Source organism: Alligator mississippiensis, chromosome 3 (genome assembly GCF_030867095.1).
Source record: "Alligator mississippiensis isolate rAllMis1 chromosome 3, rAllMis1, whole genome shotgun sequence".
NCBI lineage: Eukaryota > Metazoa > Chordata > Crocodylia > Alligatoridae > Alligator > Alligator mississippiensis.
In genome coordinates this window covers 147,448,382-147,474,917 of record NC_081826.1, presented here as the reverse complement: position 1 = coordinate 147,474,917, position 26,536 = coordinate 147,448,382, and the positions used below count along the sequence as shown (strand labels likewise).

At 45.4% G+C, this 26,536-nt stretch overlaps 1 protein-coding gene across 5 annotated transcripts in view; it reads left to right on the top strand.

Annotated features, from left to right (window-relative positions):
- The window catches only part of LOC132249420 (syncytin-A-like), a 101,132-nt gene extending 79,188 nt beyond the window's left edge, over positions 1–21,944 (top strand). For 3 of the 5 annotated variants that reach the window (XM_059724507.1, XM_059724503.1, XM_059724506.1), the window contains one exon: positions 19,340–21,944. In XM_059724507.1, coding sequence (XP_059580490.1) covers positions 19,948–21,432 — 1,485 coding nt within the window. In that variant the 5' untranslated portion in view covers positions 19,340–19,947 and the 3' untranslated portion in view covers positions 21,433–21,944. Of the gene's footprint in view, positions 1–13,442; positions 13,590–19,323 lie in introns of all 5 variants that reach the window. The other 2 variants (XM_059724504.1, XM_059724505.1) reach the window with 2 other exon arrangements.
- Positions 21,945–26,536: the final 4,592 nt, after the last annotated feature.

Below are 26,536 nucleotides of genomic sequence, written 5' to 3'. Positions count from 1 at the left end.
TTGCTAAGTGAGTCAGATGAATGGTGCTAGGTGAGGTCCTGTCATTATCTGTAAGATCCGGGACACATGGCCAATTTTGATCAGTTGCAAGATGCAGATGCAGCACAAGTGGACCAAGAACGTAAGAGCTGCCACACGAGGTCAGACCACAGGTCCATCTAGCCTACTATCCATGCCTGTCACAGTGGCTGAGAGTGGATGCTAAGGGGAAGAGTATTTATGCAAGGCCTATCCAGACTGATCTGTCCCCTGTTCCTCCTCCCTTTTAGCTTCGTACCTTCAGAGGCCCAGGGAGTCCTAATTCATTGGTTGAACCTCTAACTATCATGTTTAATACCCACTGGTGGACCTATCTTGCTTATATTTGCCAAACCTCTTTTGAACCCAGTTAAATAATTAGCCTCCACAACATGTTACAACAGTGTGTTCCACAAGTTGATCACATGCTATGTAAAAAATAATTTCCTTTTGTTTTAAATAAGTTTCCTAACAATGGCATTGTCTGCCCCCTAGCTCTAGTATTGTGGGGAAGTAAATAATAAAACCCTATTTACACTATCCACACCATTCATAAATTTATAGACTTTTCTCATAGCCACCCCCCCCGTTGTCTTTTTCCTAAGCTGTAAAGTCTCAGTCTGTTTACTCTGTCCTTGAACAGAAGCTTCTCCAGACCCCTGATCATGTTTTTTGCCTTTCTCTCTGCCTTTACTACCTCTATTCTATCCTTTTGGAGGTGGCGGGGAACCTGAATTACATGCAGAATTCAATCTGTGAGCGTACTATGTATTTATAAAGCCATTTATAAATGACATGTTCTGTTTTGTTCTCAGTCCTCTTCTTAATAATTCCTAACATCCTATTTGTATCCTCTGTAGTATGGTTGGATATGCTATGCAATGCAGATGACAACGATTCCAGTAGGAACCTCTCCCTTTTGCCTGGGTCTAAGCAGGTTCTGTGCAGGTGAGGCATGGATAGATCAAGTCCACCCTAGGAAGGCATGAGACCCCAGTGCAGCCTACCTCCCAACACCACAATAGCGCCATTGTCCACCTACAGGAGCTGCTAGGGCCACTCCTGACCATCACTCCTCCTTGGCCTGCCAGCACCATCATAACTTTCAGTCTACACCTGTATGGCTGGGGAACTTTTCCCTGCTGCCTATTTTGGGCACATTTGCTTGCTGCCCAGCCCTGTGTGTGAATCCTCCCACTTCCAGAACTGGGTGTGGGTGAATCCTCCCATTTCCAGAGCACCATTGAAATCCCCTGCTGTTGACACACTGCCAAAGCCCTGTGGCTCCACAAGCCAGATCCAGTGGCTCTATGGGCCAGACACAGCCTACAGGCTACATGTTCCCAACCCCTGGTCTATAGTAATAATCCTACAATTACATAAACTGGATGATACTAAGTGCAACATTCTCCATCTGGAAGAGAAGCAAAGTGTTGTTTTAATAGTCTTCATACTACAATATGGCCTATGGGCAAAACCAGGGTAGGAGCTATGGTGCTAGGTGCTGTACATATCAAAGACAAATTTCAGAGATTGGGCTCTGAGACACAGAAAGACTAAAGGCCTGGTTTTCAAAGTGTTGGAGGAACGTTGTAGCTGTGATGGCCCAGGAAATATGTGAAAGGGTAATATCTTTTCAAGGAAATATAGGTAGAGGCCTAGTAGGATTTTCAGAAGTGCCCAAGTAACCCAAACCTGCTGAAGCACTTGGGAAATCCCACTGGGTGTCCATATATATCACTAGGTATCTAACTGCTTTTGAGAATCTGACCCTAAATGCCATGCCCGAGATCACACAGGAAATCTTGGGCAGAGCTAGAGGTTGGACATGATCTCCTGAGTACAGCCTTTTAAATATGAGGCCCCCTTTCCTCCCTTACTTTGTCAGAACGAGGACACAGTTAAAAAAAACAACAACATGAAAAGTGAAGCAACCCACATCATCTCTGGGAAACAAAATCAATTGTAATAACAGAGCCTGCTGGGGCAAAAGTCAGCTATTCAGGAGCCTGTGGAAACTTGCCTTATCAAACTGTCAGACCTCATGTCAGGGGGGATGTTTTGTGTATGGAAAAGCATTAAAGGATCTCAGCTCCCAAGAGATTTGGAAGAGACACAATAGAAGAGACTGAAGTACTGACTGCAAGGAGGAATGAACAGATTTCCCAAGCCCTGAAAATAAACAGGCAGGGAAGAGATCAGTGTCTTTTCTGCTTTAAGGCCAGGTACTCAAGAGTGAGGGCAGGAATAAACCTTTTGACAGGGAGGGAGCCCCAGGATCTTCCTTGTTTCTACCTGGAGAGCATGAGGAAAAATGGGACACTGTATTCTCTAAGGCAGGGGTGGGCAAAATGCGACCCAGGGGCTGGATGTGGCCCACCAGGCTATTCTGTCTGGCCCGTGGGGCCCCTAAAAATTTTAGAAAATTAATATTAATCTGCTCTGGGCTGCCTGTCATGCAGCCCTCAATGGCTTGCCAAAACTCAGTAAGTGGCCCTCTGCCCAAAATAATTGCCCGCCCCTGCTCTAAGGTCTGAGTCAGTCATTGGGCTTCTAGAAAAAAACAGATGCTAACAAAGTTCAAACAGAAGCAAGAAGCAAATTAACCCTTCTCTTCCCTGAGTGACACTTCCTAACAGAGCTCTGAAGCATATCAGGGGACTAATCAAGGTGTGCTTCTTGCCCCCACACACTACTGTCACAGTATATACAAGTTCAACCCCTCCCTTTTGGACTTGGTATCTTGATCTCCTTTTTGGGGGGATCATACCGATCTTTCCCCTGAAAGGCCAATCCTGTTTCATTTTGCAAAGCATTATGGAGTTTCTGAGCTAGAAGGACAGTCTAAGAACAAAGAATTAAGAGCGAAGAGTGGGGCAGCAGCGAGCTTGTTTATTTTCCCTGTCACTGTACAGTGAAAACTCTTAGTTTCTTCTGAACTTCCTTTACAGCCTCTTGGCATCTATTCTGAAGGTAAAGAATGTCTTATTTCATGTATGCTTTATCTAGGTTTTTGCCTGACTGCTGGTGAGCCTGTCCTTTGCAAGGAGAGAGCACAATGCCCAGGGCAGGGAGTCGGACTCGATGATCTACTGAGGTCCCTTCCAACTCTGAAAATCTATGAAATCTATGAAATTAGTAGACATGTCTGGAATTTGGATAGGGAGGCAATAGGTGATGTAGAATTACCAAAACAAAACTTGACCTTCAGTGATCGTTCATTAGACAATTTCTTTTTTTTGCAAGTGACTAGGAAACGTAATGCTCTTCCCAAGAGACTTAGCAAAGATCATCTTAGTTGCCTCGCTCAGTTATGGAATCCAGCATGCAAGATGACGTGAATTAAAGAACAAAGTTATGTGTTAAATTGTTCGAGATATCATTTACATTTTTCTTAGGAAAAGTACATGAGATCATTAAAAGTATCTACTCCATGCTCACATTTACTTGATTTCATCTCTCCCTGCTAATATGCACCATCAGGGCTGGTCATGGGGAGCATGACAGTTCCATTATGTGCTGAGGGTCATTGCCCTTTTCTGTTTGAATTTGCAGATCATCTCTTACAGGGTGATACCAAGCCTCTTGCACTGCTGTATTTTGCAGAAGGTTCTTCAGTGGTCCAAGTTCTAAGCCTTCATAGAGAAATGTACATTGCAGTTGATGGGGCCAGCTTTCCAGTTCAGGTCACATGTCCACAGATGGCAAGGACCTGCTGGTGTCAGACCTATGCCACCCAGGCCTGTTAGGTCATTTTTAGAAAATATTTTTGATAATGACCATGTAACCAGAATTTTGATGGCATAACTCAGTTGAAATCTTTCTGCACTTTCAGTGATCCCCAAGTACAGCAGGTCTCAACATGACTCCCTTCTAGTCAAGGTTCGTTTAAACTCCCCTAGGCCAAAGACAATAGCCAGGTCATTGCAAAATGTTCCAGTCACATGACCTGGCCAGGTTTGGACATGCAGTAGTGGCAAGACATGACTGCTAAGAGGCTGTGGACTCTGGATAAATGGGGACCAATTAACCTCTCGTTGACACTGATGGAATGAAGTAACTGATAAGAAGAACACTGCTGGCTCAGGAGATATTAATGGCTTAATTAAGGATAAGAACCAACAACCAAGGGTTGATGGCTTGTAAAATACAATTGGGCTCCTGGCTCTTAGAATGGCAGAAATTCCAGGCCAGTCCAGATCATAGGTATTCTGGTATGTCTCTTTCTAGAAAGTAGAATCACTGGACCCAAAATGTCGGTGCCTTTGGCTTCCTTGCTGGAAGTCCAGTCATTCTTGCATATGAAACCTCTTAAAATCATACAGCTGCACCTACATGAGACACTAACTGTGCAGTTGTTACTGCGCCGTCATTAAGTACTTGCATATGCAAGTACTAAATAACTGCACAGTAACTGGAGTTACTGCTCAGTAAGCGTCACTGCACAGCTTTTTGGTGATGCTGACTGCGCAGGAGCTCATTACAACTGCATAGTAGTGTCATGTCATGCTTCATGTCATGCAACACTACTGCGTGGTCACAATGAGCTACTGCACAGTCAGCATCTTATGTAGACGCAGTCAAAATCATCCTAAACTAGGGTTGGAAGGAACCTCAGGAGGTCATCTGGTCCAAACCCCTGCTCAAAGCAGGACCATCCCCAGCTAGATCATCCCAGCTAAGGCTTTGTCTAGCCAGGTGTTAAAAACCTCCAAGGATAAAGAGTCCACCACCTCTCTAGGAAGGCTGTGGAATCTCAACCCACAGCAATCTCAAATCCAGAACAGTAAAGCCTATTCCAGTGCTTTACTATCCTCCTAGTGAGAAAGTTTTCCCTGATAACTAACCTAAACTTCTCTTGTTACAGCCTGAGACCATCGCTCCTTGTTCCATCTCTTGCTATACTTTGGACGCATGCTATTCTTCTACCATATGCAAATGCCCATTACAAACGTCATGCTAATGATGAGCAAACTCCCAATGAAAATTTCTGTGGCATGATGCACGAGCACCACCATAGTACCAACAGGCAATGATTAACCCCCTCTACAACTTTTACTTCTGCAATCAGGTGTAATGTGAATATGTGTAACAGCAATGTTGCTGTGCTGACTGTTAATTTGGACTACAACTCTGAAAAATCCCCAGGACCTGGGGGGGAAAGGGAAAACAGGAAGAGGAAGCTCAAGACTGGAGTAAGGGGGAGAGAGAACAGCATACATGTGTAACCTAGTCAGTCCTACACAGAGGAGTTCACAGTAGATCTGGAGATCTCACTCTTGGTCACTGTAGACTGAAGAAGTTGGGGGCATTTGCACGGTGCTGTTTGAGTGCTTTATGGACAAAAGGCTTGTTAGGAGACACCTCTGGAGATATGGGGGGAAATTAAGGTGCTGACTATATGTTACCACAGTGTTGATGTTTCTTTACCTTTTTGCCTATTTCCTCCCTTTGGCCTGTTGGTTGTGACTCTAACCCCTATGATTCTAATGTTATATCTATGTCTGTCTGTCTGCCTGTCTGTCCATAACGCTTTATTTGCACATTGATTGGCTGATGGAAACAGCCCGTCAGAGTGCTCCAATCATGGAGGAGCACCACCATGATTTCAAAGCCGCGTCTAGGACTGGACAGAGGGTGGGGGAGCCGAGACCAGCAGTGCTGGCCTCGGCTCCCCCACCCCGCTTCCTACAAGAGGCACTGCGGCAGCATGGGGCATTAGATGGCAGCACTCAATCCCAGCCTGCTCCCCCCACCCTTGTCATTCTTGATGGGCAATTGGCTAGTTTTCTGTATAAAAGTAGAAACCTCCCCCTTGTTTCTTGTGCCAGTTTCTGGGTCTGCAAGGTTGGCACATAGAGTTAAATCAGCTTGTATTCTGCAAATAGCTGCCTGATAAGTAATGAGACACAAAGATAGGAGGGAGCCAGTGAACTCAGGTGGATGAAAACAGCCTAAAGGAATCAAAACTCATGGCAGAGGTGATATCTTTTATTAGACCAACTAGATATTTGCATTAAAATTTCTTTATTTGCAAGCTTTCGGACACAGGCACCCTTCATCAGGCATAGGAAACTGAGAAGATTGTAAAAGTTCTCCAAGGTAGAAATGAAAATTCATATTTCACAGAAGACCTGAAAGTATGGTAAAGTCTCCTTTTTGGAACAGTTCATTTTATGCAGATTAAGCTCAGAGAAAAGCTGGAAAAGTCTTTTTACCTTGAAGTTTTCTAGTGGTAAGCAGGATGTAGAATCATATTTCCTTCTGGTTATGATGTTTCATATTTCACAGAAGAGTGGAAATGTGGAATGCTCTACCACCAGACAACTTTAAGGTAAAAAGACTTCCAACTTTTTTTGGGGGGGTTGATTCCTTTTGCCTTTAGACTAATACAGCTACAACCTGAATATTTGAAAACAGCCTAGAAATACTGGCTTTGCTTTAGTCCAAGATCATACTTCTCCACTGTCCTTCTACCAGAATATAGGTCTAAAGCCTCAGCTAGTGTATGTTTGTGTCATTCAGCTTGTAGTTGAAATCATTCTTCACCTTCAGTGATCTCCAAGTACGTATGTCTCAACAGGACTCCCTTCTAGTTAAGCTTCACTTAAACCACCCTAAGCTAAAGACAGCTCTTGGTGGGTGCAAATCTGTGCTGCTCCATATGGTCAGTGGGGCCAAATCTGCAGCTGGGATAGACTGGCTATAAGCGTTACAAGGGCCATCTAGTTCCATTAGCTTCACTGGAGCATCTCCTTCTACAGAAGCTGAGGTACTACTCTAGGCAGTTCTTGGCCTTCGCTGCACACAGTCCTGCTACTTTCCATTTCTCATAATTTGATGCCCTTAACACTCCTCACTCAGAGGCACAGGGATTATATGTATCCCTATGCAATAGGGAAGTCTGTCTGCCTGCCTTATTTCTGATGGTATTTCCAGTTCTCATTTAGCATATAGTCCCTGCCTATAGTGACAGCACTGGCTTTCTATGCTGCCTGTTGATTTTGATAGCTCTGGTTTGGAGGAGGAGGAGGAGGAATCTGGTGTACTGAAGTGCTCAGCCCTTCTCTCTGTCCTCTCCCCACCCCCCTTCAAAATACTTGTTTTCATGGCCCAGGATGGGAAGAGAACCTGTACTGTTGCCCTTCCTACCACCCCTAGTTTGGCACTGGCATGCTGTACAACCCGCCAATGGTAGCCGAGCCATGTCTAACGGCATGTCCTTAACCAAGCATGTCAGGAATGTGTTTGTTTTCTGAGATGCAAATCAATAGGTGGTGAAACCACCAACAGCACAAATTAGACTCTGCTTGACATACTGAGCTAAGTTCCTGGGCCCAGGCAACAGCAAGCCAGACAGGATGTAGGAAGAGGTAGCTATGAGCCAGACCACTGATAACCAGGGATCCTGGTTTTCTCTGATTTAACCCTCTTTCCCCCCCCCCCCCCCGGGCCATCTTCAGTTTAAAAAAAGTAATGCCAAATCCACATTTTTCACTGATTTAACCAAAAATTGGGGATTTTTTTAAATCAGAGAAAACCAGGATCCTCGCTGATAACCAACCTGGCTACCATATCTGAGGGTAGCTGCAAGGTACTACAATGAAACAGTCACTCTGGGTCTGTTCTGTTGCTTGGGAATCACCAGAGCAATTTGGTATACTGGCAGCACAAAACCTGGAGTAGAAGGGGTGGGGGGTTAAACTCTGGATTTATACTCCTTACATCAGAAATGCCCTGGCTGCAGTTCTCATACCCATGCTGCCATTGGATCAGCCTCCAGGGAATGAAGGGAAATGTGGGAGGAATGCTTTTCACCTTTAGTAGTAGCAGACTAGAAAGACCCTGGAATCATTTTATTTTTCCCTAACAAGAGCAGGAGGGCCCTGTACCTGTGCAGTGGTCTGTCCAGGACACACTCTTTTTGTCTGTTTTTGCTCTTTTTGGCTGCCTGTATACCCCTGAGAAATCAGCTCACATCTAACACAGGGAGAATCATAGTTTGTAGGGTTGGAAGGGACTTGAGCAGATCATGAAGTCCGACCCACTGCCCTGGCAGGAAAGAGTGCTGGGTCAAATGCTCCCCAGCAAGGTGTTCATCTAGCCTCCTCTTAAAGACCCCTCAGAGGAAGCCTGTGCAGGTTAGTGCCAAAGACAGCATCACTGGTTACATGGTGTTCAGTTCTAACATCCATAACTCAGTAATACTGTTGGGAAATTAGAATTATCCAGAGAAGTGCTTCAAGGTTGTTCTGAGGTCTGGAAACCTGCCTGACTGTGAGACCCTCAAGGAACTGCTCTACCTGCTTCTTCATCCAGGAAAAGAAGAAGGTACCTGACAGTAAACTATTTGTACCTACCAGGAGATGATGTTTCCAGCAGTGGAGCGCTCATTAACAGAAGTCAAAACAAGACACTGATTTCTATGACACATTTCAGACCAGAAGGTGCATGACTTCACAGTAAAGGGATGTAAGCTTTGGAGCAGTTTACCACGGTGGATCCCTCACCTGAAGTTTTCAATCCAGGCAGGCTGTATCTTTCTAAAAGAAGTACTTTCACTGAACCAGTGATTTAGGTCTTATATCATGCAGGAGGCCAGACTATATAAGATCAAACTGATCCCTTACTGATTAATCCATGCTTCACCTTCCCTTTTCGGTAGACACTATTCTCTTGCCTCAAATTCTATAAAGGCCTCAATTCTGCATTTACTGAAGCTAATTAAACCAGGGCTATGGGTTTGTGATAACTGAATTGGTCTAATAAGTACTACACAGAGGGCGCATCTACATGTTCATTAATGTGCAGTGATTACTGCACATTTAATTTAGTACTTGTATACTCAAGTACTAAATAAATGTGCAGTAACCAGAGTTACTGCACAGTAGCACCAGCAAATTCCTTTTTAGTGATGCTACTGCGCAGTAGTCTAATAATAGTATGCAGTAGCATATTAGCACTGTCCATGCTACTGCGCAGTGTTATTAGACTATTGCACAGTTAGCATCTCATGTAGACATGCCCAGAGTGCTCTCTGTAGGAGCAGAATGCTAGCAACTTACTTAGACCCAGCCATATTCTGGTCCCTTGTTCACTCAGGATTGAGGAGATTTTTTGCTGATGTTGTGGTTCATGAAAATAAAGTCAAATACAAATTCAGTTACTTCCCTGTACAGCCTACCTGCATGTGTACAGCCTCCTTACACATGTACAGGCACATGTACAAGTTCTAGACTAAGAATAGTCCTTGGTGGAAAGTACCTGAAGCTGTGCCCAGAAAGACTGAGAAATGTAGTTAGAAGTGAAATGCTCTGAAGAACTCACCCATTCTACAGCATTCCCACCACCAGGAACACCTCTCCTCCTTCTGGGAAGGGATAAGGAAGGATTTGCTTTTCAGCTACCAATTAGTGGCTCTAGAGTCTAGAATTACTTAGCCCAAAATTTCTTTGTACGATGAGTTCAGCTGTGAAGAGACACGTGCCATGCTCCCTGCATCAAAATCAATGGAATTGTACTGGGTGTCTGCACAGAATTTGGCCCTTTTCATTTCCCAGATTCAGTTTATTTGCCCAGATCACATGCAGCATCCCACAAGTATTGAAGATCTGCCTGTGTTTTAATGTAATGGTTGATCATCTGAGGCAGAAAGCAGCCAAGTGATTTACTTGTGGTCATGCCTCTGGTCACATTGAGTCATTAGTTTATTTGGATTTAGGACTCAGGCTCCTCTCTTTCCCAGCATAGTGCTCTGGCTGATAAAGCAAACCACCTGTATTCTCTTGGCAATTATTTTTTTTTCAAAAAGGCAAGCACCCAGGGAATTAAAACAATAGCAAAATCCTGGTGCCTGAGTGAGTCTGGTTGGCCCAGGGGCAGATCCAAAAGAAATGCACTGCCATCTCTGACCATGTGGCAGTCCCTGAAGAAGGTAGGAATTCCCACCCTTCCTTCCCCTCCATCTCAGAAGCATGTCCCCTCCCCACTCCCCATCCCCTTTCCTCCCATTCCTCCCTGCCCTGCCTGCTGCTGCCACTGTCCCCACTGTCCTGGGGGCAAGATGAGGTCCTGTCACACTCCAGCTGGGCTGCATATAGGGGCTGGGCTCAGCCCAGGACAGCAGCAGCAGCAGTGATGATGGTGGGCAGGTGGGTTTCCCCACCTTCCTGATCTCCCTGGATGTCTTCCCACCAGCCTGGGAGCGGGCATGAAGAGGGGGAACCCATCCACCTGCTACTTATGCTCCTGTTGTTGTTCTGAGCTCATCCCAGCCTCTGTGAAACCCAGCTGGAGTTAGGTGGCAACCAAGTAAAACATGCCTGCTGGGAGAATGTGAATAGCTATTATTTATCCAAATGTCAAAGCCATCAGAGGAATTTAAATTCAAGTGATCCATGCAGGGACTTTAACCATTTCACAGCAATGCTGACTGTTTATGACTAATGGTGTTTCATTTTCTGGGTGTTCATGTGCACGTGATCTGTAGACTGGTTGCAGTTATTATTTGTATTGAGGAAGCACCCTGTGGTGCCAGCCATGGACTAAGGCTCTCATTCTCCTAAGCCCAGAAACCCAGTACTAAAGGTAGTTCTTGCATCAAGGCATTTATGATCTAAGACAAAAAGACATATTCCTTTCTTAAAAGCCCATTTGCTGGAGAAAAGAGGAAATGCTAAATTATCTTTTGCGAGTTGGCAGGAAAAGTCTACTGGTTGGAAGGTCTCAGAACTTCTGAAGAGTTGCAGGGTAGAGTAATAAGCTTTGTCTGTAGCCAAAGTGGTCCCCAGTGTTTCACATCTACCAAGTCCCATGGATGGATCTTGGGGGGCTTGTTCTCACTGTAGGCTTTTCCTGTGACTGGCTGGTTCCCAGCCGCTTCCCTTTAACCCTAACAAAAGGGCTGCATGTAGAAGAAAACATGCAATTTGGTGCCACTAGAGGCAAAATTAGGGCCAACTGTCAGAGTATGGAGCACCCCCACCTCCAGATCTTAAAGAAAGAATCTTACTTCACATTGATATGTGGATGCCACAAGGAGCACCCCATGCCACAAGAAGCCTCCATCCCATTCTTATCTCTCTCATGCATACATGTGGAGATGTGCTGCAAAACTGTGGAGCACCAGAAGCATGGAATTCATTCAGAAATTATGAGAAGAATCACAGAGAGGTTAACAGCCTGCTTATCAGCCTTTTGAAGGCCTCTGAATCATTTCAGCCTGCATTCTGCTCCTCCAACCACCTCTCCACTTGAATATTAACTGGTGCTTATTAGATCAATATTTTACAAGAGAGAACGATCTCATTGTTCCCATTGTGCAGATGGGGAAACTGAAGCATGGAGCAGTGGAGTGAGTTGCCCAAGGTGATCCAGCACAGCAGTGGCAGAGCTGGGACACACATCTTTCAAGCCCAGTCAAGTATTCTAGGGCATTTATATACATACATTTGTCTGCTCTGACATGCTGAAGATCCGGTGCGTCAGAGCAGACTCGATTAACCTTCAATGTGTTTTAATTCAAAAGCACGCCACTGCCATTTTCTCAGTGCTGATGCATATTCCGCCATTTAAACAAATGCATGTGTTTGCTGCTGTGCCGGGAGCTTTTAAAAGCACCCAGCACTGTGGCGCAATCGTGTGTACAAATGGGCTAGGTTCTAGGTTACCCTGGGGGGTATCTACAAGTGTGCTTTACTGCAGAGTTAACTAATTAGCTCCTCAGTAAAGTGTCACCATCTGCATGTGCTGCACTATTGGGCTGGAGTAAACCAATTAACTCTACCATGGGATAGTACTGCTCAACACAATTACTATCCTATGGTGGAGTTATTTAGTGTGCCACAATGCATGTGTAGACGCTGGCTGGTGCATGAGAGTTCTACAGTGCAGGGTCTGCCTTGTGCCCCAGCCAGCCCCTCTGCAGCACATTAAGCCAGGGCAGAGCAGCCCTGGGCTGACGGGTTGACCCCCCAGGTCCTCTGCCAGCCAGGGCTGAGCTGCCCCAGCTCAACGTGTTGTAGTCCCAGGTGCACATGTAAACACTGAGTCTAGGAGCAATAAACTTTGATGCAAAGTGCACTGGAGTTTATTCAGCCATGCTAATTGTATGTGTAGATGCACCCCTTGACTAGCTAGGATTAAAAATGGCAAAGTCTTATGTACCATCTTTCCCACTGGCATGGTGTAGAGGGTGCACATGGGTTCACATGCACCTCTTGAGATTGGCAGTGCACCCCCTGAAAGAAGCGCCGCCGATGCTGCCGGCAATGCCTGCAGGCAGTCACCACTCACCACCCTCCCCATTGCTGACGACACCATGGGCAATGTCTGTGAGCAGTCGCCAATCACCACTGGTCACTGCCGATGCTGCTGGCAGCATCTGTGGGTGGTCGCTGGCTGCTGGTAGGTGCTCACCACCCCTTGCCTCCACCACCAACACCACTGTGACCGCCTGCAGGAGCTCCCCACTCGCTGCTGCCATGCCCCTGCCACCACTACCGTTGCTGCTGCCATCACCTACAGGTAGTCACCATGCCCCCACCAGGCTCCAGGGGCGCACGTCATTCATGATCTTTTCAACCCCTATGTTCTAGCTCTGATCTAGCAGAGGCTGTATGTGACTTCCTCTACTTCTAATCCTCCCAGCTGCTGGGAGTTGGTCTGGTGCTAGATACAAGAACTAAGATAAAAAAAGAAGCCTGTTCTTCTGCTTCTTCCAGTTCTCAATCTGCTGGTACCTAGGAATTAGGAAGGGAAAGAAAGCAGCCTGGCTGGAAGGAAGAGACAAAAGCAGGTCAGGGGAGAAGACAGAGGCAGATATTTCTCATATTTTGGCTTTCTGACTCAAGATTTTGGGTCTGGATTTGTACAAACAGTGAGTGAGAAACTGCAATAGCAACTACTGCAGCATCTGCCTTAGCATAACTGATCATTGTCTGCTCCAGATCCTGGTATAATTTACATATGTGGAATCAGAAAAAATATTTGCCTTAAACTTTGATTATTTTAGTTATAAGATGACATAACCGCTTTGTGTAGAATTGCTGGCTTGGTACAGTAGAACAGATAAGGGCAAGTGTTTGTTCTTTGTAACTCTTCTGCAAATGCTTCGCTCACCGCGGCCTTGAAGGTAGAAAAAAAAAGTATGTACAAAGTAGATTTCGAGGTGCAAGAAGGAGGTTTGTGAACTAACCCTATCTCCCCCATAATTCCCATTCTGATAACAGCAAAGAAATAATGAAGTAATATTATAGCCGCTTTTCATGCTAATTTCACTATATGATCACGTGAGTTGTAAGCGACTCTTAAAAAGTATATAAGCCTCCTGATTTTGCTCTTGGGGGGGGACCCCTTCCAAGTGCTTGGGAAATCCATGTCACTTTGGAACTCCCCCTACAGCTGTAGTTTCTTTTGAATAAAAGCTTCTGCTGACCTGACCCAAAAGTACTCTGTGTGTGTTTCCACGACAATTCCTGGTGCCGTGACTCGGATCCAGAACACAGGCTGAGGAAGGAGGACCGCAGGCTACCCCCCGCCCCCCCCGAACCCTGAGGCGCCAAACTTGAGAGGTAAGAGACCTAATTCAAAATCTCTATTGGGGTTTCGGAGGAGGACTGCCTGTAGGCTCCCAACTTGGCCGTGGTAACTGGATCTGAACCTTGTTAAAACAGGTCAGTCTGAACCTTACTGCCGGCTAAAATTTTCTGTCTGGTAAAGGATCCCATTTTGTGTCTGGTAACGTACGTTTTAGGGAGAAACTGTTTGAGGCACCTTCATCCAACAGCACATCGGGCTTGTAGTTAATTAACTAAGGTGGTGTGGGGTAGGAGGTCTGGCTAACTGAATAAATGTGCATGTGTGTGTGTATTTAAAAATATGAGCCACTAACCAGGACTGAAACTATGGTTGGGCTCAGCCGCCCCAATTCTGCCTAACAGGGCAGTTTTAAAAGCAAGGGGGCCCAACTGGAACCTCGTGACCCAGTGGACAGGGCTTATTGAATGAATGTGTGTGTGTATTTAAAAATATGAGCCACTGACCAGGACTGAAACTACGGTTGGGTTCAGCCGCCCCAATTCTGCCTAACAGGGCAGTTTTGAAAGCAAGGGAACCCAACTGGAAGCTCGTAACCCAGTGGACAGGGCGTCTGAGTGATTTTGTCTTTTCCAAACCCCTCGTCCCAGTAGCTTCTGCCAAAAGCAGGAGTGAAAGGATCCCTCTAGTGTTTCCCTCCCCATTTCCATTTTATGAGCCGGTGTCGGGTCAGAAGCCTTTTGTCTGGGCAGTGAAAAACTGTGGGGCAAGGCACTGAGCGGCCCGGACATCCTAAATAAGCCTTTCCTACGTCTCCCTGTGTGACTGAAAATGGGAACAAGTCAGTCTAAACAGGTTCCTGTCCCCCCTAAGGGAACTCCGGCGTACTTTATGTACACACACTATTCTCCCGAAACTTGCAAGTACCTGGATAAGTGGAACTGGTATACTAGGGATGATCCTGTGAAACATTTTCCACAGGAAGGAACATTTGATCAGGATAAAATAGTGCACTTGAGAGGGGCGTTAGAGTCCCGTAAATCCAAAACACCACAAAACCAGTGGGACGCATTCTTTTATTGGTATGATGAAATGTCCAAAAGGCGAACAGAATCTCAAACTAGGAGCCTAAAAAACTCTCAAGAAAAATTAAAACGGCAGTTAAAAGCTGTTCGGGAAAAATTGGCTGCTCCCCCAAATTACACGCTGGCCACCGCTCCGATGTATCCAGCATTGTCCGGGGCGCCCCCACCACCGGAGCCAGCAGAGGATATCCTTAACCTTTGTTCAAACCCTGCTCTCCTGGAACTCCCACATCAGCTACAACCGGTTCAACATCAGGCTGCAGCCCAGGCTAGTAACCCATTAGCTGAAGCTCCTTCAGTAAATCCATCCACGGAGCTTAATAGTCCGAACTCATCCACCATATCTGCCACTCAATCATCACCAGTGTGGCAATTTACTCCTGGGTCACAACCCACCACAGGTGTATTTAAAAGAATGGAAATAGGCATGGAAAAATCTCCCTTCAATCTAAGATCCCGAACTGCACAAGTTTACCCCCTAAGACAAATGCCAGGCATTGGCACCGATGAACAAAATATAGTAACTGTGCATGCACCCTGAACTCCAGGTGATCTCTACAATTTAACTCAAAAGTTCCCAAAAATCAGGGAAAACCCAGAAAAATTTCAGGAAGAATTGCAAACTGTTATAAATTGTTATAATCCAACATGGGCTAACATTAACCAGCTCATGCGATCCATTTTGCCCAAGGAAACTATGCTACGTCTGTACGCTGCCTGTACTTGGCCAGATCAAAACCCAGGGATTGGCCAAGACTTTATTAACAAAAGAAATGCTTTGGTTCAGGCAGTACTCACAATTTGCCCAAAAAAGGCAGACTGAACCAAAATAAATACCTGTAAACAAAACAAAAATGAACACCCCAGTAACTATTTAAAACGCCTCAAACAGGCATTTAAATGATACTCAGGAATGGATAACCCAGTCAAAAATGCTAAACAAGCAATAGTGGCAGCATTCGTCCAGGAACTTAACCCTAAAATTGCTGAGAAAATTCAAACAGTAATTATTGGCTGGGAAACTAAAGATTTAACTGAAGTCCTTGCTGCGGCTAACCATTTTCATAACAAATTGGAACGGTCTAAAAACAGTGCTGAGTTTAAGTTAATGGCCTTACAGATTTCTCAGTTGCAGGGTCCAGGTAGAGGAAGGGAACGAGGACGGGAAAGGGGAGGCCTGGGTAGATTCAGGGGAAGAGATAGATCCTTGAGCCCACAAAACCCAGGCTATGGGAACCAATGTCATTATTGCAAGCAAGAAGGACATTGGAAATCAGAATGCCCCAACCGCCCCGGCCAAGAACCCAAACCCCAGCCCCCACCTCCACTTCCTGTCAATTTTCCCAGTGTTGAATAGAACAGCCTGAAAAACAGTAACATCATTGCTCCTTTGCTTGCTACTGACCAATCTGGTCCGTTTGTTAAATGCCTTATTTCTGGTAAACCTGTCTCCTGTCTTGTCAACACCGGAGCGTCCCGCTCCACGCTAAAGGCTGCTGAGTTTCCTTTTCTACCTTATTCTCCTGAAACTGTAAATGCTGTCGGTATAGGCAAACAACCTATTCCACATCCCGTCTCTGAACCTGTCTCCATCTCTATTGGCCCTTTGTCTGAAAATCATGCCTTTCTTCTTAGCCCCTGTGCACCTGTCAACCTTCTTGGTAAGGATTTGCTGTGTAAACTGGGATGCGTGATTTATTGTAGCCCAAATGGTGTTTACCTTGAGGTACCGGAACATAGGGAAACCGAGCTTGTGGCTTTGCTAACCCAAGAGTACTCTAATTCCAACACTTCCTTCTTGCAAGAGAAACTGTTGGCACGAGTACCTCCACAGCTGTGGTCCACCCATGCAAATGAAGTGGGGTACATGCTGAGTGCTGAACCAGTGCGTATCATCCTGAACCCTGCCAAGCCACTTCCTCGTGTCCCACAGTACCCCATCTCAAAGGAAGCTGAGGAAGGGATCAAGCCTGTCGTTTCCTCACTCCTTAAGCAAGGGATTATTGTCCCAATACGCTCCCCTTGCAACACACCTATCCTACCTGTCAAAAAACCTGGTAAAGATACGTATCGCTTTGTGCAAGATCTTCGAGCTGTAAATGCCGCTGTGTTACCCGCTTTCCCCGTGGTCCCTAACCCTGCCACTATTCTTTCCTGTATCCCTTCAGATGCTACATATTTCACAGTAGTGGATCTTTGTTCTGCTTTTTTTTCTATCCCTGTTCATAAGGACAGCCAGTATCTGTTTGCATTTACTTATCAGGGATTTCAATATACCTGAACAAAACTCCCTCAGGGATATACAGAGTCTCCAACCCTGTTTTCCCAAATCCTAAAAAAAGATTTGGATCCTATTACGTTCAAAGGGGGGGTCCACCCTTGTTCAGTACGTTGATGATCTATTGTTAGCCTCACCCACTTTAGAGGCCTGTGAGCAAAATACTTTGACACTCCTCACAGCTTTAGCTCAGAAAGGCCACAAGGCCTCAAAATCTAAATTGCAGCTCTGCAAGTCTAAGGTACATTATTTAGGGCATGATATCTCAGCAGGAAAACAACACCTTTCCCCTAGTAGAGTTGAAGCTATCCTCAACATTCCCAAACCTATAACTAGAAAACAGATGAGGGGATTCTTAGGTGCAACGGGTTATTGTAGACAGTGGATCCTGGGTTATGCTGCTTTTGCAAAACCCTTGCAAGCATTCACTCATAATACCACCCCGGAACCCCTCCCTTAAACTCCTGAAGCCAAACAAGCATTTGTGGCCCTTAAGCAAGCCCTCACTCTTGCTCCTGCTCTTAAACTTCCTAATTATAAGAAACCCTTTACCTTGTTTTGTCATGAACGGGAAGGAATCGCTTTAGGAGTACTCACTCAGCTGCATGGTGAAAAGCATCGCCCAATTGCATATTACAGCTCTGCCCTTGATCCCGTAGCTGCGGGACTTCCTCCTTGCCTCCGTTCAGTTGCAGCTGCTGCCTTGTTGGTTGAAAAGGCAGATTCTCTAGTTTTGGGACACTCTTTAACCGTTGCAGTTCCACATGCTGTGATGGCCCTTCTGCTCAAGGGCAAAACTCAGCACATTTCCAATTCCCGTCTTACTAAATATGAGAAACTTCTACTGTCAGCTGCAAATGTAACCTTAAATCGCTGTTCAATTCTGAATCCTGCGTCACTTCTGCCTATTGCCTCTGATGGTGAGCCTCATGATTGCCTGTCTATCACAACTCAATTGTTAACCCCTCGAACTGACCTCAAGGACATTCCTATCCCGAACTCTGACCTTGTTTTGTTTGTTGATGGTTTCTGTCTTAGAAATGATGCAGGCAAATTAGTTGCAGGATATGCAGTATGCACTCAGTATGCTGTTTTGGAAGCCTATTCTTTACCCCAAGCTCGTTCTGCTCAAGTTGCTGAACTCATTGCTTTAACACGTGCTTGCATTCTTGCAAAAAATCAAACCACAACCATTTATACTAACTCTAAGTATGCTTTTGGTGTTGTTCATGATTTTGAACAAATCTGGAAACAAAGAGGGTTCCTCACTTCATCAGGGACCCAAATCAGTCATGGTTGTTATGTAAAAGCGCTCTTAAAAGCTGTTCAATTGCCTCTTGCTATTGCTATTGTTAAATGTAAAGCTCATAAGAAACCCTTTGATGATGTCACACGAGGAAATAATCTGGCAGACCGTTCTGCCAGAAATGCGGCCCTTTCTGGCCCACAGGCTCCTAACTCTGTTTTTGTTTGTTTTTCAGCAAACCAGTCTCCTTTGGCTAGCCTTTCAAGTCTGGCCTTTCTTCAAAATCAGGCCCCAAAAAAGGAAATAAATAACTGGCTGCGTGCAGGATGTTCACTGCACCCCGACTCTCTCTGGTGCTCCCCGAACGGCCGCCTGGTGGCGCCTAGAGAGCTTTTGCCACATCTTGCTCGTTTAACCCACTCTGTGGCCCATACGAGCAAAGGAGGAATGATTGCTACAGTACAAAGAAATTGGTTTGCCCCAAATTTTCCTTCCATGGCACAACAGTACTGTAGCTCCTATCCCATCTGCTTAGCTCACAACATTGGGCAACGGGTAAAAACAACACCCGCAGCCCATCCTCCTCCATGGGGACCGTTTGTAAATCTGCAAATTGATTTTGTGCAGCTACCTAAGTGCTGTTCTTATAAATACATTCTTGTTATTATTGGTGTGTTCTCTGGATGGGTGAAAGCCTACCCATGCGTACGTGCTGATTCCATCACTGTAGCAAAGAAATTGCTCAAACAATTCATCCCTAAATTTGGATTGCCCCTCACAATAGATAGTGACCGTGGCACCCATTTCACAGAACAGATAGTAAAAAACATCTGCCAAGCACTCAACATACAGCAACACCTACACTGTAGTTATCATCCACAGTCAAGTGGTGCTGTAGAACGTAAAAACTCTGATTTAAAAACACGCATTTCGAAGATTTGTGCTAAAACAGGCCTCAAATGGCCTGATGCACTGCCCATTGCTCTTATGCACATTAAAAACACTGTTAACAAAAAACATGGCCTAACCCCTTATGAAATACTCATGGCACAACCCATGAGGATGCCAGCTACACCACCTGTTGCCCCTCACCAAACAGACCTACAATTAACTGATAAAACTGTACTAAATTATTGCAAGGCATTAATAAAGTATGCCAGGTCTGTTCATTCACAGGTCCAAGAAGCCTTACCTCAACCACCGGATGTTCCCTGTCACAACCTCGAACCAGGGGATTGGATCTACGTAAAGGTCTATCAACGGAAAAACGCACTTCAACCCAGATGGAAAGGACCTTTCCAGGTACTTCTAACCACTAATTCTGCTGTTCGTTGCCAAGGTCACCAAACGTGGACTCACGCCTCGCACTGCAAGAAGGTATCACCTCCATTGGACCCCGAAGCAGCTGTATTCCAACCAAGGTTGGGATCTTTCCCTGAGGCCAAGGACAAAGACCCTCAGGACCTCACTCAGGCAAGTGAGGAGCATCAGGGTGCAAGTGCTAGTAACCTCTCCCCTGCACCCAACACCTCAGCCCAGCCGGATTCATCAGTTGAAGAACGAAGATATCATCTTCGGCCTCGAAGAAAGTGAATGCTCCCATTCGGAAGATCACCACCTCGATCAAGACCAAGAGCCGACATTATCAGTCCTTTAGGTAATTTGAGCCCAGAGGACGAAGAAAGACTTTGGCTGCCATCCTGGGTTTGGCTGGTAGTGTTCTTTTTCTTACTGGTGCTGGTTATGTTTGTTGTTAAGATTCTTTGTCCCTCCTGTATCTAAAAATGGCACTGATATCCTTATATATCACACTTGGGTATCTCAGTATCACCCAAGGGGGGTGGGAGAAAAATTTGTATTTGCAGATCTCCCATGCGGTGGCTCAAGCTGGAAATAAAAGTGACTGCTGGATATGCTCTCACAGCCCAGCACACCTACACCAAGGAATCCCAATGATCGGAGTACCAATATCCCTCCAGCAATGGGGAACAATAAACGGCGGCTTCGTTAGACACTACTCGTTAGCTGCCCATCGGTCCGCTCCTAAAGAATGGAGGGCCGCCCCTGCTAACTGGATAATCTCCCCAAGAGTAGAGGCGCCTTTCTGTTACAGATCCAACAACACCGGAGCTTATAATAAAGCCACACCTGTAGGACACTACCCTCATTGCCTAACTACTCTAGATTATAGCCCTAGTAGCACCAGTGGAATCCTGTTGGGTAACGTACCCTCTCTCAATTGTACAGGATTCATGGTCTACAACTTTTCTAAGGAACCTCATGTTGCTCTCATTGCAAACAGATCAGAATTTTACATTCACTCCAATTTTACTTCTTGTAATATATCTCGGTCCAGCAGAATAACAGCTGAACGTGGACCGTCCTATACGATGCATATCAATCGAAAGTGCCGGATAGGGCACAACAACTGCCGAGATTTGAGTACCCTTTCTGCCCCAGGCCTTTACTGGCTCTGCGGAAACAGGGCTCATAAAATCTTGCCCTGGAATTGGGTGGGGACATGCACTCTTGGACGTGTTATCCCTGGTTTCGAAATGCATAGTGCAATATATCTGGAACAAGTAAAAAATTTCAACCATCACATGAAAAGGGCGGTTAACCCCTTAGCTACCAGAAACACAGGGTTCCATCGATTTGTGAGAACCTTCATACCGTGGCTTGGAGTAAGAGAATTGGAACTAGCCATAATTAACATTTCAGCCACAATGGAAGCTATGGGAAATGCCACTGCGGATGCAATTCAGGCTCTGCAAAAAGAGATCTCCCAGATCTCACAAGTAACTATACAACACCGCATAGCCCTAGATTACCTATTGGTATCCCAGGGAGGAGTATGTGCCTTAGTAAACTCCACCTGTTGTGTCTATGTCAATCAGGACATGCGAATCGAAACTGACATTCGCAAAATCCGAAATCAGTTAAGGGTCCTACATCAAGTGGCCTCAGAAAATACTGACTGGGGTCTAGAAGAAATGTGGTCTTGGCTAACCTCCTGGCTCCCAGATTTCGGGGCCCTTGGCAAGAAAATCCTGTATGGAATATTGTTTGTCTTGATAGTTCTGATAATGTTCTATGTCTTAATGCAACTGATCCTCTGCTGCGTGAAAGCCAGCAGGGGAAGCTTTAGCAAGGCAAGAAAACCCACAGCAGAGTCTAGAATAATGTTGTTACAAAAGTGTGAGCAGATTGAAAGAAAACATGAAAGGCTGCATGATGAAATAGAGGGGCTCATGAGAATGGAAATTTAAGGCTAAAGTGAGACTAAATAGTCTCAAAGGGGGGGGCTGTGGAATCAGAAAAAATATATGCCTTAAACTTTGATTATTTTAGTTATAAGATGACATAACCGCTTTGTGTAGAATTGCTGGCTTGGTACAGTAGAACAGATAAGGGCAAGTGTTTGTTCTTTGTAACTCTTCTGCAAATGCTTCACTCACCGCGGCCTTGAAGGTAGAAAAAAAAAAAAGTATGTACAAAGTAGATTTCCAGGTGCAAGAAGGAGGTTTGTGAACTAACCCTATCTCCCCCATAATTCCCATCCTGATAACAGCAAAGAAATAATGAAGTAATATTATAGCCGCTTTTCATGCTAATTTCACTATATGATCACGTGAGTTGTAAGCGACTGTTAAAAAGTATATAAGCCTCCTGATTTTGCTCTTGGGGGGGGACCCCTTCCAAGTGCTTGGGAAATCCATGTCACTTTGGAACTCCCCCTACAGCTGTAGTTTCTTTTGAATAAAAGCTTCTGCTGACCTGACCCAAAAGTACTCTGTGTGTGTTTCCACGACACTTTTGAATAAAAGCTTCTGCTGACCTGACCCAAAAGTACTCTGTGTGTGTTTCCACAACACATACATGTCTAAATCCATCATAAATCCAGTCCAACATGCCAAAGCAGCAGCCTACGCCTTCCATGGCTTTCCCACACTGCTTGAATACTTCCTAACTTTCCTGCTTGGCAGGCTTTCTTAACACAGCTTCTCTGAAGCCTCTCCCTACCTACTGCTCCCACCCTACCTGGGCTGCAGGCTTTCAGAGTAGATATCTCTAATTAGCTGCCTGGTCTGAGCTGAGGATGGCAACTAGACCATCCTTTGACTCTTTTCAGGTGAGGGCAGGGAGGGGATGTGGCCCATCATAGAAAAAAAGCAGGAAATAAAAAGATTTGTGCTTCTGTTTTGAGAACCAAACATCCTTTTTCTGGTTTTTGATTAAAAAACCAACAGCAAAACAATTAAATGAATGAGTTTTTTTTCATTCTGTACAAAACTCTAATCATTCTTTCAGATCCCCCAGCATGAAGCATAAAGTCACCCCCTGAAAACCTAACTGGAAACCACTGGACAGTCATGGAATCATGGAAAGGGGAATAAATCAGGCAACCTTAAGATGGATCTTAAGTGGAGATGGCCCTTTGGCTATGTTAGGACGCAAGGAATGTGTATGGGGGCCACCAGGGTCCAGTTGAGAGGCTGAGAAATTATAGGTCTGAGGAGCTGCAGGTTTTCTGTGAACATACAGGAGCCAGTTCAGTGCTCAGCCCATGACACCAAAACCTTCAGTGTTCAGACACTGCTGCCCATTCCAACTCTTTCCAGACTGTATGCATAATTCTAGAAATATTCCATTTCATAGCTGAGCAGGACTAAAAGTACAATCTGCTTGGATATTTGGTGAATAATCTTATCTGTGACTGCATGAGAATTTCCATTCCATCTGCCATGTTCCCTAATGAGAATACAGTTGTCTTGGAGAAATCCCTTAAGATGATTGATTGTTGGAGTCAAACTGTTTGACCTGCACCTAGTGCTGTGCTGCTTTGTAAAACAAACTTAAAGATAAACCTTCCTAAGAAGGTATAAATACCTATGTCCTAATGTCCTGGTCTCCTGGATGGTAGACGTCTGTGTTAACCTAGTCAGTTTTCATTGGTGTTAAGAAAGTAATCGGCCACACTATATAAATATTGCTTAATTTGAAAAAAATACAAATCTGCTTTGATCGCTCTCATTTAGGGATGTTAAACCCCCAGCCCTCAGGCTAGGTTGGACCCCCAGCACTGGGTCATCCAGGCCATGGGACTTCCCCCCCGATATTTGGCAGTGGGGAAATGATGGCACCACTGCCCTGCTGACACATTTACTAGACCTATGGGGAGCCCTATGGGCTAGATAGTATGGCTCTGTGTGCTGGATTGGCTGCATAGGGCAACATGGGGTCCAATCCCAGCAACATTGGGCCTGGGTCCCTATCCTGGCATGCAGTGCCAGCATGGGGCCTATCTGGGTATATGGATCTAGTCCATGGACCAGCCTTATGCCACATACATGGCTCATGGGGTCAGAAGATTAAGCACTACTACTTTAGTTCTGTTGAACAGTCAGTTACAATGTGCTCACCTATAGACCCTCCCCTCCCTTTTGCAATAAAGGTGTTTTGTTAATAATGTGACCACAGGAATTCTTTTGACAGCTTTTCCCCTTAAACAGCCTAATGATTAATTTGACCATTCTAATGGCTTATCTGAAGGATTGTTTCTTCCCAGCACCTAATGGAAAGAACAATCAGGTCTTCTAAACCTAATTGTTCAGCGGGTTAATATTAAAAGTTTTTCAAGCTCCTCAGTAAATCTGGGAGTTCTTTGTGAAGCTCTGAACTGGCACTCCCACGGGCAGTAACAATGTGAAATGATACCCGTGAAACGAGGGTGTTTCCTCATTAACTGAGATATTTGTACTGAAAAAATAAAAATGGAAATTGGATGAGAACAAGGGGAAGGTTCTTTAATTCCTTTATTGTTGTCAGAATCTTCAGAGATTTCATTTTAATGCTTTTAAAATTATACCTCTTGGACTGTGGTCCCTACAAGTTTGGTCTTGGACCTGAAGGAATGTGAGAATGCTGCTGCCAGCTGGATGCTGAACAGAAGCTTCACCCCAGTCACAGCACAGCAGACAGCCAGCATGGGAGGAGAGGCCTGTTTCTATTATGACTCCCTTCCATTGGGAAAATTACAACAGAGTTTAGTGGATGTGACTGGAAATAATAAGGAATGGTCTCTCCTCTGGTTGGACCACCACCACACACACAGGGAGTACCGTGATGATGGCTAGGGATGGAAGATGCAGTCAGTTCAGGATGCTTGGCCTGCAAAGGAGAATGAAGCCATGAGGATTTTGCACTCTCAGGATGCACCATAGGAGCTCAGATGGATTCACTTCCATGCCAAAGTGAGCCAACACAAAACATTTCCACATTTCTGAAATGGAAAATACTTTGGACCTTTCTGGTCTATGAAAAAACAGACGTTCCTCTTCCCTCACCCTTTATCTCCTTCCCCCTCTGCTAACCTCCCCACTCTGTTTCATCTAATTCAGGATGAAAACAAGTGTTACATTCTGGGATTTTCAATAGTCTCTAAAAATTTCAGACTGGATCTCAGCCTGAGGAAAGTCCTTTGTCCAGGGGTAGGAAAGCACTTGGGTTTGTACTGTGTGGTTTCCTCAGGCTAACACTGGGGCTTGAATTTTGACATTTCCCCCAGCCATCTTTTCATCAAGGACTCCCTGTTGCGAGTAGGTTGCTCAGAACACAACAGAATGACACTGCATGGTTTTGAGTCAGCCACGTGACACTGCAGTTGTGTTGCCTGCTTCCTTGGCTGTTCGTGCTTTGGGAATACTGAAGGATGCAGGCATTGTTTTTGCCAAAATCTCCCCTGGAGATTCACCTTGAAAGGTCTGGCCACTACCGTTGGTCAGGACATTTCAATGAAAAGGAACAAAATGATCATTTCCAGCCATATTTCCCATGGAAAGTGCAAAGTATTAACTTAGCCATGGAAATGGAAAATGAAACATCTCATGACTTCCTTCCCAGCCCATCATAAGGCTGGTGAGGGGGGAACTGCAGTGTACCAGAGTTTTGGTGGAACCTGTGATGTGTGCACTTCATGCATGGGTCCCACAGAGGGAAGCCGAGTGACTTGCTCGAGGTCACACAGGCTGCTAGTGGCAGGGCATTGAACCAAACCCTCTCAGGTTGCAAGCAAGCACATTTACCTCCGGGCTGTTCTTCCTCCTAACTTTCAGCCAGAAACTCCCAGTTCAGAACTGTTCCCCTGATGCCTCATTGGCGCGGTCAGTCAGATGCTTTGTGTGTTATCAGCAATCGGTCAGAGCCAAGGAGTCTGATACTGGTTTGGTTTGCTTCACTCTGTGTCTGAGCTCACGCTGATCAGCATTGCACAAACAGGAGTCTCTGCACTAGCATTAGCGACTGGTTTCAACTGGCTCTTCCAAGGGCTTCTTCACAATACACATTCCTGTTTCTCACCCCCCACCCGAACAACACAACAATTGCCAAATGACATTCACATAGTACAGAAATTAAAATGCCTATAGTCAATTAGCCCATACTATCTAGCGCTGTTTTAGCTAAGTTTAGGATGTGCCATTCACTACAGGTCTCTCCAGAGACATCACCCCCACTGATTCAAGATGGCAATTGGCCCAAGAGGTCTGGTAGTGTTATGTTGTGCGGCTCTGCTAGCTTGACCTGCTGTGGTTCTTACATAGCCTTGTGAGGCAAAACAGCCAGCTCGGTGCCCCTTACCTCTCTCTCTGCAGGAATTTTGATAAGATGTTGCTTATTCTACTACAGTTTGTATCTGTCTGGCCTCACAACCTCAGGACCAGAGGGCTTTTGTGACACGACTGCTGCTTGTGACCGCGGTGTCCCACTGTAGATGTACACAGTGCCATTTTCATGAGTGGTAGCAGCTTTCTGCATCCCAAATCATACTGGGTGCTTTAGTTTTGCCTTACTTGTCTCTCTATATACACAATCACTCAGATATCAGCTTCTGACAAGAAGACATTCCTTTCTGCAGTTTTCGGCTGAGTTAAATGTCAGCTGGAAAAAAACCTGGCTGCTTTGGTACTGTTCTGTAATTTCACAACAGCCATGTTGGGGGTGGTCTTTACCTTGCCATGGAGCAGACACCTGGGTATCTTGTATTAATTTTTCTCCTAATTATATTATTTCTCTAGGACATTTTTATATTTTACTTAGTTGTGTAGCTCTAGCCTAGCATCTCTGGGATCTTTCCAAAGCTGTTCAGAGACTCTCATCCTGCTCTTTTACTCCCAGGGCTGGATTAAACCTTTTGCAGGGCTTAGGCAAATAGACTCGGGGGCCCTGGGCTGGTTGAGACCCTCCACTCCCCGCACAGGCACTACTGCCTGCAGGAAGCAGGGCTTGAAGCCACCCCTAGGAAGCACCTGCCATGGCAGTGAGACAAGCAGAAGGGAAGGGAGGTGGACAATGCCATTCGCACTGCCACCATGG